The sequence below is a fragment of the Dama dama genome, chromosome 4, assembly GCF_033118175.1.
Source record: "Dama dama isolate Ldn47 chromosome 4, ASM3311817v1, whole genome shotgun sequence".
Taxonomy (NCBI): domain Eukaryota; kingdom Metazoa; phylum Chordata; class Mammalia; order Artiodactyla; family Cervidae; genus Dama; species Dama dama.
This window is the reverse complement of record NC_083684.1, coordinates 61,289,051-61,302,282: the sequence shown is the minus strand read 5'-3', so window position 1 is coordinate 61,302,282 and position 13,232 is coordinate 61,289,051. Positions and strand designations below refer to the sequence as shown.

The following is a 13,232-nucleotide window of genomic DNA, read 5'->3' as shown; positions in this document are numbered from 1 at the left end:
GAAGTCAGGGGACAGGAGGATGGGGCCTGGGACCAAGGACTGTAGAGGAAGAAGAGGGAGAAAGGGAGGGTGGCACTCGGTGTGTGGCCTGGTGTCTGGGGGCCAGGACAGGGGTGCAGCTGCAGGGCCAGGTTGAGGACTAGGGAGACATCTTTTGAAGTCCAGATCTATTAATACAACAAAGAGCAGTGGGATTCTCCTTTTGCCCCATCAGCCCCAAAGCCAGATATCCACGTGTGAGCAAACGACTTATAGAACATCTTTAGCCAGTATGTTCAATCAAAGTGGGATCTGAGCCTTTTTTTTTAAGAAAAAAACTTAGGCACCTTTCCTATCTAATGGCACATGTACTTTATCACCTGTCTTTTCATATTCTCTGTCCCAGTTTTTAATTTATTGTGTTCACTGATCTCGTGCATGTATATATTTTTTGGTAGGGGCTCTTCTTATACTCTGGATCCCAACCCTTGGTGGTTTTGCTCTAAATATCATCTTACAGTCTGCAACTTGTCTTTTCACTTTCATATGTTCTTTAAACTTGTTTTTTTTTTTTAAGAAAAAAAAAAAAGCGGAGTTGTTTTAAAATTGTGAACCACCATACTGTACATCTGCAACAGATATCACAGGTGGCTCAGTGGTAAAGAATCCACCTGCCAATGCAGGGGAGGCAGGTGATCCCTGGGTCAGGAAGATCCCCTAGAGAAGGAAATGGCAATTCATTCCAGTGTTCTTGCCTGGGAAATCCCATAGACAGAGGCACCTGGGTGGCTACAATCCTTGAGTTGCAGAGTCAGACACGACTTAGCAACTAAACAATAACAATATTGTATGCCTACAACTGATATAATATTGTACCTCAATTAGACGTCAATGGAAAAAAAAGAAAAGCAGCAGCAGAATTGGATTTAGCTGCTGCCTGCTGCAGAGAAGCCAAGAGTTTAGGCCCCTAACCCTACCCCTCACCTCCCATCCCCACCCGCCCACCCCCAGGAAGGAAGGTCAGAGGTCATGGGCAGGGCACTCACCTGCAGCCCACGCCCAGGAGAAAGCAGGTGAGGGCCACCAGGTCACACTGGTTCCAAGCGTCGGAGAGGTAGAGATGCAGGCGGCGGCGCAGTGGGGCCTGGTGGGAGTCTGTCCCGGGTCCCCCCATGGCCAGGCTGCCCAGGCCGCTGCCCAGGCCCTGACGGAACTCCTCACAGAGCAGGGTGAAGGCCCAGAAGTAGAGCAGCAGCTCCAGGACGCCGGGCCTCTCGGGCCCGAAGTCGATGAGCAGCACGCGCGCGAAGAGCAGCAGGAAGAGGAGGTAGCTGATCACGTTGCCCATGAAGGCCGTCACTGGTGCCCCCCAGAACTGTGGCCAGCGGCGGAGGCGCGGTGGGCACCCCCCACAGCAGTCTCTGTGTCTGGGCGGCCTCAATACCCCCAAGGGCATCTTCTCAGGGGGGTCTGTGGGCCTGTGCGGGAGAGAGGGGGGAAGGGAGGAGGGCTCAACCTGATCTCTGCACCTGACCCTCACCATCATCAGGACTCTGAGCTATCCTACCCTCCTCACCCTGCTTTCCAGTCAGTCCCCACCTTCCTGCCCGACCTGAAATGAAGTCTGACGCCCTCCATCTCCTTGAGCTTTGACCCCTGATCTAACCTCTGACCTCTGAAATCTACCTTCAACACTGCTGAGCTTCCACCCCTGACTTTCCCCACCGTTCTGATCTCTGGCCTCTGGACTGACCTCTGACTCTTGTCTGGCTTTTGGCTCCAAGTCCCTCTTCTTTCACTCTCACAATCTCTGACTCTCTGTCTGACCTTGGACCATTTACCTGACCTCTGGCCCTCAAATATAACCTCTGACCTCCTCATTTCATGACCTCAGTTCCCCAGGTTTGACAACTCTGTTAACTATGGTTGGCACTTGCCATCTACCTCTACAGGGCTTCCCAGGTGGCACTAGTGGTAAGAGATGCAGGTTGGATTCCTGGGTCAGGAAGATCCCCTGGAGAAGGAAATGGCGACCCACTCCAGTACTCTTGCCTGGAAAATTCCACGGACAGAGTAGCCTGGTGGCCTACAGTCCATAGGGTCGCAAAGAGGCGGACACTGGAGTGACTTCGTACGCATCTGCCTCTACAAGGATTAAATCAGGTGCTGCTGCGGCTGCTGACCTTCATTTAACACCCCTTGAAGGGAATTCAGGGTGGAGAGCCGGAATGAGGCACTCTGTGCTCTGGGGAAAACTGGCAGAACAGGTTTTCAGATAGATATTTTCAGGTGATCTTACGAACCCAATTCTTGCATCTCCTCATATCTAGAAAAGCACCAAATTCCTTCATGGAACTCCGTATCTGAATGTTAACTTCTGACCCACACCCAATAATAGATTATCCAGCTGAGTTTTCTCAGTTAATTCTTCCTTCCCGATATCTGATCTCTCACTGTACAGCCTTACCTGAATTCTAACCTTCTTGGTCCACTCATATCTCTGACCCTTTTCACCTGAGTTCTGATACTCTTCCCAGTTATATCCTAATTCTTAATTCTGATCTCAAATCAGAAAGAGCAAAATGAATACTATTACTAATAATAAATTCAGAAAGCTAACAGGAAAAATAAACTGGCTTGGAAAGGCATCCTGTCTTAAAAAAAAAAAAAAAAAAAAAAAACAAGCAGAAAGGAAACCCCAAAGTGGAAAGAACCCAAATGTCCATGAACTGATGAACAGATAGATAAAAGGTAGTAGATTCACACAATGGAATATTATTCAGCAATGAAAAAGGAATGAAGCACTGATACATGTTACACAGTGGATAAATCTTGAAAACATGATGCTAAGTTAATGAAACCAGTCATAAAATACCACATAGTATACGCCTCCATTTACATGAAATATCCAGAACAGGCAAATCCATAGAGACAGTAAATTAGTGGTTGCCTGAGGCTGGGGAAGGGAGGAGTGGAGAGTGAGACTGTTAAAAGATACAAGATTTCTTGCTGCAGTGATGAAAATATTTTAAAATTAATTTTGTGATGATTTCACAACTCCGTGAATATACTGAAAATGACAGAATTGCACACCGTAAATGGGTGAACTGAATGTATGGGAACTATACTCAATAAAGCTGCTCTAAAACAAATAAGCAGAAAGAATAGTAAAAGTTAAAGAAAGTGAGATGCAGAAAGAACTAGGGACTTTCCTGGTGGTCCAGTGGTTAAGACTCTGTCTGCCAATGCAGGGAATACAGGCTCCTAGAGCCCGTGCCCCAGAACAAGAGAAGCCACTGGAATGAGAAGCCCACAACTAGAGAGTAGCCCCCACTCATGGCAAATAAAGAAAGCCCTCGCGCAGCAAAGAAGACCCAGTGCAGCCAAAAATAAAGAAAGAGTTTTAAAAAAATAAAGATAAAAAAGGAAAGGAGAATTAGCTCCCCAATAACAGGAAAAAATAGGCCTGGTAACAAAAATATGTGGTGGGTAAGAATGCTCCCCAAAGTCTGCCATCTGAAATCCAAACAAGACACACAGGGATTCCTGGATGCTTCACTGAGGGAGCACCAGGAATCTGTCCTTTAAGAAAGTTCTCCAGGAAGGTGGCTCTCCACAGTGGCTAAGAGCACAGATTCAGGAACAAGAAGATCTGGGTTCAAATCCCACCTCCCACCACTGACCAGTCAATCACATGATCTGAGGTGGGTGACTTAATGCCTCAGTTATTTCATCTGTAAAATGGGGATAACAATAGACACAATAGCATACGGTTGTTAAGAGAATTAAATGAACTGATTTCAAAATGATTTAGTACACTGGCTGCCCACTGTAAGTGTGCTATGACATCATCTATTTTTTCTATTTATTTTTACTTATTTGTTTGGCTGGGCCTGGTCTTAGTTGCAGGATGCAGGATCTTCGATTTTCACTGTGATCTTTAGTTGTGGCATGCAAAGTCCTACTTGTGGCTTGTGGGATCCAGTTCCCTGACCAGGGATGGAACCCAGGCCTCCTGCATTAGAAGCACAGAGTCCCAGCCGCTGGACCACCCAGGAAGTCCCCATCATCTCTTGTTATCATTATCATATGGCACAAATGTTGGGAACTCACCGGGGAAGGACACCATTATGGATCCTGACGCTGGGACCTTCTATCTAATTTATTTCAGAGGTCCGATTTTTTTTTTTTTTTTTTAGTTTCCTCTTCTACCTTGACAAATATTTTATATTCTTTGTGCATTATCTCAGAAAAAAAAAGTATACATAATATATTTAAATTTGACTTGTTTCTCAGTTGGTGGTGTGTTTTACAGATTTTTGGCAGTCTGACTATGTTTCTAACAGTTACCAGGAACATTTTCTTCTTCTAGAATATTGGGGCTGAGGTTCCTCCCTTTTCCCATTCAAGTGGTTAAAGTAGAGATGTGTGTGTGTGTGTGTGTGTGTGTGTGTGTGTGTGCGCGCGCGCGTGTTAGTCGCTCAGTCGTGTCTGACTCTTTGTGACCCCATGGACTGTAGTCCGCCAAGCTCCTCTCTCCATGGGATTTCCTAGGCAAGAATACTGGAGTCTGTTGCCATTTCCTCCTCCAGGGGATCTTCTCAACTGCGAATGAATACACTGTATTACTGTGGACCAAATATTTTGGTTCCCTCCCAGTGGGAGAATTAGGAGCTAAGGAATTACCATATGACTACCTTTTGCCCATGAAATGTGGGCAAAAGTGACATGTGTCACTTCCAAATGGAGGCTTTAAGGTCAATACCTCCCTGGTTGCCACTGGGGCTTCCCCGGTGGCTTAGACAGTAAAGAATCTGCCTGTCATGCTGGAGACCCAGGCTTGATCTCTGGGTCAGGAAGATCCCCTGAAGAAGGGAATGGCTACCCACTTCAGTATTCTTGCCTGGAGAGTTCCATGGACAGAGGAGCCTGGAGGGAGTCAGACATGACTGAGAGACTGGTCCTGGTCTCTTTCCCAGCTACCATGAGACCAGCAACATCTCAGCTAGAAGGTGCTTGCTTATCCCAAAGTGGAGACCACGTAGAGCAGAGCCACAAACAACCCCAAAACGGAGCATGAATGACAATGAAATCCTCACTGTTGCCAGCCACTGAGAGTTTGGGATGCTTTGTCAATGCAGCATTACGCAATCTAAGCTGACGAACACCATACAATCTTCTTTTTATAGGAAAGAAAGTGGAGGCTCATGGGTGGAGCCACTTACAAAGTCAAAGTCAGGATTTAAACCCAGGTCTGCTCGACTCAGAACCAAGTTCCTCACGGTTCTGTTCTGCAGAATTTCCAGAAGATTGGTAAGTATTCTATTCCATTTGCTTAGGGCTCTGATTTTGAAAACACCTTCATGGGAACCGCAGCACAGAGATTAAGAGCAAAGTTCTTGGAGACAGAAAAATAAAAGAGGCAAAAGATCCCTAAATGAACCAAATCCACCCAATTCTACTTGCTCTGTTGAGACAGAAATACATGTAGCATGAAGCAAACTGACTGCCAGTGAGGAATTCCTTGGCAGCAGAACCAAACCTAGAACCAAGCCTTGAGCTTGGCATCTGGGAAACCTCCTCAAGTGTTTTCAGCGGCTTCAAGAAACCCCTATCTCCTGAAGCCCCACTCCTCCCCTCTGGCCATGTTCCCAGCATCTGGCGCTCCTGGGGCTGCCCTGGGTGCCCCCACCTCCCGTGAGGGGCTGGTGCTTCACTCACTCGGCAGGCCCTTCCCCACTGATGTCGCCATCCTCGTCAAGCATCAGGTCCTTCTGCGTGGGCTCCTCATCTGACTTCCTGGCATGGAGGGATGCCCAGAGTGAGGAACAGGGGACGGAGGGAGGATAGGAGGGGAGTTCTCCAGAGAGACCCAAACTCACTCACCCAGAGACATGCAGGAAAGAGAGGGATTACCCCAGAGGGACCTGCCCCCAGAGCCCTGGCCAGAGAGCAGAGGCATTGTATAGAGTCCCCCGAAAGCTCCCCTCCCACAGCGTGTCCCCTGGCTGGGGGAGGGAAGGCATGAACATGGTTAGAGGAAGCACTGGACAGACCACGTGGAAAGCGGCCAGAATTGAGCAGGAAGGAGAGGCTGATCACCCGCCCCAACCCAATCCCGCCACCTGCCAGTCTAGCCCCAGGGACTGACCTGAAGGTGATGAGGTCGGTGTAGATGAGCGGGGGGCAAAAGAAGGCAAGAACCAGGGCCCAGATGGGCGTGGCACTGTCCATCTCCCCCCACCACTTCTGTGTCAGCAGAGCCTGTGGGGATGGGGAGGATTAGGAGCCTGAATCTCCCCCGCACCCCCTCCCAAAGACCCTGGGCAAGGATGCACCCTGCTCCCCAGCCCAGGGCAAATGCTCACTGCGGGGGTGGGGCTGGGGGTGGGGCTGGGGGGAAAGGGGTCAAAGACAAGGACCACCTGTCCCAGATTTTAGTGGAGTTAAACAGCCAACATTTGTTAACACAATACACCACATACTGGGCTAAGTACTGTGCACAGATCAGCTCACTTCACCTTCACCTCTCCCCCAGGAGGACAGGCACTATTATTTTCTCCTTTTCCACAGATGGAGCACAGGGAGGTGACGGAAGGGGTGAACACTGGAATCCCTGAGTTTAACCATCATTCAGAGCAAAGGACTCTGGGAAAGTTCTTGAAGTGCCAACAAGTCATTCCGACAATGAAGGTGGGACTCCCTGCTGGGTAGGCACACCTCATTCTTGGTGTGGGACTCACTGAACCCCTGTCAGATTTAGACTAAGGAAACCGAGAAAAGTTTCAAAATGTCAGGACTAAGGACTTCCTTGGTGGGTAGTCCAGTGGTTAAGATTCCACGTTTCCACTTCAGGGGGCGTGGGTTCGATCCCTGGTCAGGGAAGTTCCACATGCCACTGTGTGCCCCCGCAAAAAAGAAAGAAAATAGAAACTGACAACCAGAATGCAAAAAGGCAGGGCTGACTACAAATAATGAGGTACGAAATTTACTCCCAATTATCAGAAATAAGTTTTTGTTTTTTTTTTAATGTCAGGATTAGCAGAATGGGAGAGACAGCGGGGGCATACTGGGCTTCCCAAAGGAAGGGTAGGATTTCCTAAGCCAGAGTTTGTCTATACCTAGAACACTAGGTAATTATCCAGTGACACTGTTCAGTTGTTGAAACCTGGAAACGGGGACCTCTCAGGGAAGTGGAAAGGACTTCTTGTGTGAGAGGCAGGACTTCCTACTAAAGTCACCAGTACTCCTGTCTCTGGAATAGAATTTTTTTTTTTTTTTTTTTTTGGCCACATTGCTCAGGCATGCAGGATCTTAGTTCCCTGATCAGCCCTCAGACTTGTACCCTGTGCAGTGGGAGCACAGAATCTTAGTCACTGAACTGCCAGGGAATTCCCTGGAATAGAACTTTTAAAAAAATATTTGTTTATTTTATTTATTTGGCTGTGTCGAGTCTTAGCTGTGGCACATTGGGATGTTTTAGCTGTGGCATGTAGGATCTGACTCCCTGACCAGGGATCAAAGCCAGGCCCCCTGCATTAGGAATGCAGAGTCCTAGGCATTGAAGCACCAGGAAGTCCTGGGATAGAACTTTCCAGGAGGGTGTGCTTTGCTGTGGGAAGGTTGGCTTTCCTGTGGCAGGCGGTGGGGCTTCTTTGGGGAAGAGCAAACTTTCCGGGAGAGGACTGAGATGTTCTGGAGGAGGGGTGGTCTCCAGGAAGGGGGTCAAGACCACGGACTGCCACCATGGCAGGGGCTCCTCCTCCAGACTTCCCAGAGTCCAGCTGAGGACTGTGTGGGTGTCTCAGATGCTCACCTGCACCCCATCCTGGGCAAAGAAGGCACGGGCATCCGCCTGTGTGGCGAGCTGCAGGCAAGTGGCATCACCCCAGAGTGGGCAGCGCCGAAGCAGCAGGCGGGCGGACCGTTCCTCGCTGCTGCGGTAGCACTCTCCAAAGAGGTCTGGGTGTGGGACATTCGTGTGAGAGGGAGGAAGAGTCGTGGGAAGACAGTGGGAGGGAAGAGATGAGGGGATTGCAGGGGAAGGGGCAGGGTTACTAGAGAAGGAAAGGGAAGACCTACAACCCCCTTCCCTGCTGCTCCCTGCAGTGCCCCCAGGCACCCGGGCCCCACGCACCAACACCCAGCCCCTCGAACTTGGCCGCCAGATCCTTCCTCCGTGCTGCCTCCTCGGCCTCAGTCTCCAGGCGCCCCAGCACTCGCAGCAACAAAGAGGCCCCAAGAGCTGAGGCCACGGAATTGGAACCCTGGAGAGACAGAGACAGGGGGTCATGGGTAGGGACAGAGTTTGAAGTGAGATGCACGGAGGTGGTGAAGAAGATGGGAGGAACGCTTGTGATCAAAGGAAGGGACAGAGGCCAGAGGTCATCAGAAATTAACCAAGGGAATCAGAAGCCAAGGATGTTTGCAGATGGATCTGGAAGAAACTGAACATCAAGGGAACAAGTCAGAAGTCAGATGGTTCAGAGACTGCCCGGGCTGGGCCGGAATTAAAATGACATCAGAGGTTACGGACAGACTGGGAAGTGGTCAGAGGTGTCACCTAAAATGGGAAAGGAAGGAAAGAAGGAAGACAGCATCTCACGTCTTGGCCAGACCTGCTGAAACACAGCTACATGCCTGGTCGTGTCCAACTCTTTGCGACCACGTGAACTGTGGCCCACCAGGCTCCTCTGTCCAGGAGATTCTCCAGGCAAGAATACTGGAGTAGGTTGCCATTCCCTTCTCCAGGGGATCTTTCCGACCCAGGGATCAAACCAGAGTCTCCTGCATTGCAGGCAGATTCTTTACCACTGAGCCACCTAGTAAGTTGAGAGAGATGGCAGAGGCTGCTGCTGCTAAGTTTTTTCAGTTGTGTCCAACCCTGTGCAACCCCAATAACGGCAGCCCACCAGACTCCTCCATCCCTGGGATTCTCCAGGCAAGAATACTGGAGTGGGTTGCCATTTCCTTCTCCAATGCATGCATGCATGCTAAGTCACCTCAGTCAGAGAGAACCTCAAAACTTGGTCCCTCCACAATGGCAACAAATAAGCTGGCTAAAAAAGAAAAAACTGTCAGGATCAACTTTTTCAGAATTCTGGAATCTAACGTAAAATTTACAACAAACAGGAGAATGCTTAATGAAGAAAGATTTCAGTAAAAGAGCACTGTGACCTTTAAACTAATCCACTTATCATTGCCGATTCCCCAGCACAGTGGTTGCCTTGAAAAAAACAGCGACCACATTCCTGCTGCAGGTTGTTGTTATCAGAGGGAACAACTCAGATCTTAACTCTTTTTTTTATGTCTATGGGATCTTCCCGGATCAGGGATGGAACCCATGAGTCTTGCACTGGCAGGCGGATTCCTTATCACTGAGCCATCAGGGATGGAACCCATGAGTCTTGCACTGGCAGGCGGATTCCTTATCACTGAGCCACCAGAGAAGCCCCAGATCTTACTCTTAAATAACTGTGGTTGTGTGTATCAACCTAGCTGGTGGCTCTCTGAAGGGACGGCTCAAGGGCTGGCTGTTGTTTCACTGTTCTTGCAGCTCCCCCCAGAGCAGACGTGGCTTCCCAGGTGGTGTTTGAAAATATTAAAGACAAACGTATTAGCCTTGGCTCCTTGATGCAAATAATAACAGTCAAGGCAAGCGAGAGATACTCTGAACAACCTGGGAGGGCAAAGGGAAACAGCTGGGAAAGGGGATGCTTGGGGGAGTGAGGGGTTTAAAAAGCTCCTACATGGGGCTTCTCTCTGGCGGCTCAGTGGTAAAGAATCCACCTGCCAATGCAGGAGAAACAGGTTCAATCCCTGGTCCGGGAAGATCCCACATGCTGCAGGGCAACTAAGCCCATGTGTCACAACTATTGAGCACCTGCTCTAGAGCCAGGGAACCACAGCTACTGAAGCCTGCACACCGAGAGCCTGTGTTCCACAACAAGAGAAGCCATGGCAATAAGAAGCCCATGCACCACAACTAGAATGTGGCCCCCACTCACTGCAGCTAGGGAAAAGGCCATGCAGCTGAACTGGGACGTGTGTGCATGCTCACTCATGTCTCTTTGCAACCCCATCGACTGTAGCCTGCCAGGCTTCTCTGTCCACGGAATTTTCCAGGCAAGAATACTGGAGTGGGTTGCCATTTCCTACTCCAGGGGATCTTCCCTGGATCAAACCCACATCTCCCAGGTCTCCCGCGTCTCCCAAGTCTCCTGCGTCTCCTGCATTGACAGGCAGATTCTTTACCACTGAGCCACCAGGAATACAGTTAATAAAGACTCAGTGCAGCCAAATATAAATAAATTTTTTTTAAAAAAAGCTGCTATATATACCAGGAAATCTAGAAAATTGCAAACATGACTGAGACTGGATGCGTGCTCAGAAAAGACTAAGGAAACCCCTAAGCTTTCACCTCTGGCTGACCTTTAGGCTCAGCCAAAGCAGGAAGCTGAAGCTAAAGCAGAATTGTAAACAGCCTACGCAAGTTTTGAAAGACAGCTCCACAAACAGCCAGTTTGCACAGTGGGAGAGCTTTATTCCCCCACCTGCATGCATCTAAGGAAATCTCTGTCAAGTCACTATCTGACCACTAAGCTAACAGAACCAGATTTCAGTGGTCATACATATCAAGAATACGGACTTTTCAAAAATAGAAAAGTCACCAAACAACAACAACAACCCACAAGCAGCAGCAACAAGCCCTGCAGGGAGGAGCTGAGCTGATTTCCAGAGTTGCTATATTATAATAGTCAAAACGTCCTGTTTTCAACAACAAAACATTATGAGGGTTGTAAAGAACCAAGAAAGTATGACCCATTCACAGGACAAAATAAATTAGGAAGCTGAGTCACTGGAATTACTAGAAAAAGACTTTAAATCAACTGTCTTAAATATGCTCAAAAAGCTAAAGGAAATTATGAACAAAGAGCTAAAGGAACCCAGGAGAATGATGTCTCAGCAAATAAGAGAATAGAAATAAAGATATAGGGACTTCCCTGGTGGTCCAGTGGCTAAGACTCCGAACTCCCAATGCAGGGGGTCCAAGTTCAATCCCTTTAGGGAACTAGGTCCCATAGGCCAGAGCTGAAAATCGTGCCTGCTGCAACTAAGACCTCTCACAGCCAAATAAATAAATAGATTTTTTTTAAAAAGAAATAAAGATATAGAGATAACAAAAAGGAACCAAGTAGAAATTCTGGAGCTGAAAAGTGCAGTAACTGAAATGAAAAACTCTTTTAAAGGGCTTAAGAGCAGCATTGAGGAGCCAGAAGAAAGAGTTTGTAAACTTGAAGACAGGTCCACTGTGATTATCCGGTTTGAGGTGTAGAAAGAAAAAAGAATGAAGAATAATAAACAGACCCTAAGAGATCTGTGGGACACCATTAATCAGACTGACATAGCCATAATGGGAACCCCAAAAGGAGAGGACAGAGAGAAAGAGACAGAAAGGATATCTGAAGATATAACAGACTGAAACTTCCCACATCTGATGAAATACATGAATCTATACATCCAAGAAGATGAAGAAATCCAAGTAGGATAAGTTCAAAGAGATTCACACTAAGAAACATTATAACTAAATTGCTGAAAGCCAAACACAAAGAGAGAATTTTAAAATCAGCAAGACAGAAGTGACTCATGTAAGATCAAATAATTATATATGATAGTTACAAAACCATAAAAAACTTAGAAACATAGGGATAAAACTTTATGACCTTGTATTTGGCAATGGTTACTTAGATATGCCACTTAAAGCACAAGAAATAAAGAAATAAAAAAGACAAATAAGACTTCATCAAAATGTAAAACTTTTGTGCATCAAAGGATACTATCAATAGAAGAAAAAGACTGCCCACAGAAAGGGAGAATGTATTTGCAAATCATGTATCTAATAAGGGATTAATACCCAGAACATATAAAGAATTCTTTAAACTCATCAACAAAAAAGACTGACAATCCAATTTAAAAATGGGCAAAGACTTGAATAGACATTTCTCCAAAAATATATAGATCGCCGAGAATCACATGAAAAGATGCTCAACATCATCAGTTGTTAAGAAAATGCAAATCAAAACCACAGTGAGGTACCATTTTACACCCATTAGAATGACAATTAAAGAGACAGAGAGAAGAAGGAAGGAAGGGAAAAAGGGGAAGAGAAAAGAAAGTAACAAGTGATGGTGAAGATGTGGAGAAATTAAGACAACTGTTCATTGCTGGTAGAAATTTAAATGGTAACACCACTGTGGAAAACAGTACGGCAGTTTCTCAAAAAATGAAACCTAGATGGTCCAGCAATTCCACTCTTAGATATGTACTCAAAATAATTGAAAGCAAAGATGCAAATAGATGTTCATACATTAATCATAGCAGTATTTTCCATGATAGTCAAAAGGTCAAAACAATCCACATGTCCAGCAACAGATAAACAGATAAAGAAAATATAGTATATCCATGTAATGGAATGGTATTCAACCTTTAAAAGGAAGGATATTCTAATACATGCTATAACACTGATGAACCTTTATCTCAATTTTTAAAAAAAATCTATATTTGGCTGATGACCATAGAATAATCCAAAGCTGAAGAACTCCTGGCAAGGTTCTTCTTTGACACAAAAATAAGGTCGATATCTGATCCTACTTGAATACCATGACTTTCTTTTTAAACTTCTCAAATGTGTCCCAACACTTCAGCTTTAGTCCAGGCCCCCATCTTGGCTGCCTGAAGGATCCCAGCTTTACTTTCCCACGCAGTGTCCTTGCCTCTAGTTCCGTCTCCTTCTGCATTGCAACTACAGTAATGCACAACAATGCACAATTGAGATGAAATGAATCCCATCATCTTCAGATAACACCTAACTTCCTCACAGAGGCAACTATTTGAAAGGATGAGATTGAGGCATGTGTACTGTTGTTGCTCTTGTTGTTGTTTAGTCGCTAAGACATGTCCAATTTTTTGCGAACCTGTGGGCTGTAGCCCGCCAGGCTCCTCCGTCCGTGGGATTTCCCAGACAAGAATACTGGAGTGGGTTGCCATTTTCTTCTCCTGGGGATCTTCCCTACCCAGGTATCCAACCCTCAATCTCCTGCATTTCAGGCAGATTCTTTACTGCCAAGCCACCTGGGAGAAGCCCCGATGCATATGCATGAACGGGGTAAATGCCCAGCATATATGGTGAATGGAAAAATCGAGTTACAAGAAATGCATGATGGGAGAGGCAGGAGAAAGAAGCAGCACTCAGA

General features: G+C 46.8%; 1 protein-coding gene across 7 annotated transcripts in view; it reads right to left on the bottom strand.

Annotated features, from left to right (window-relative positions):
* Window positions 1–13,232, bottom strand: part of TRPM4 (transient receptor potential cation channel subfamily M member 4) — a 40,374-nt gene that overhangs the window by 9,510 nt on the left and 17,632 nt on the right. For 6 of the 7 annotated variants that reach the window (XM_061139797.1, XM_061139800.1, XM_061139799.1 and 3 more), the window contains 5 exons: window positions 8,117–8,246; window positions 7,796–7,941; window positions 6,131–6,243; window positions 5,701–5,778; window positions 1,026–1,457 (listed from right to left, as the gene is read on the bottom strand). In XM_061139797.1, the coding sequence (XP_060995780.1) occupies window positions 1,026–1,457; window positions 5,701–5,778; window positions 6,131–6,243; window positions 7,796–7,941; window positions 8,117–8,246 (899 nt within the window). The remainder of the gene's footprint in view (window positions 1–1,025; window positions 1,458–5,700; window positions 5,779–6,130; window positions 6,244–7,795; window positions 7,942–8,116; window positions 8,247–13,232) is intronic. The other variant, XM_061139801.1, reaches the window with a different exon arrangement.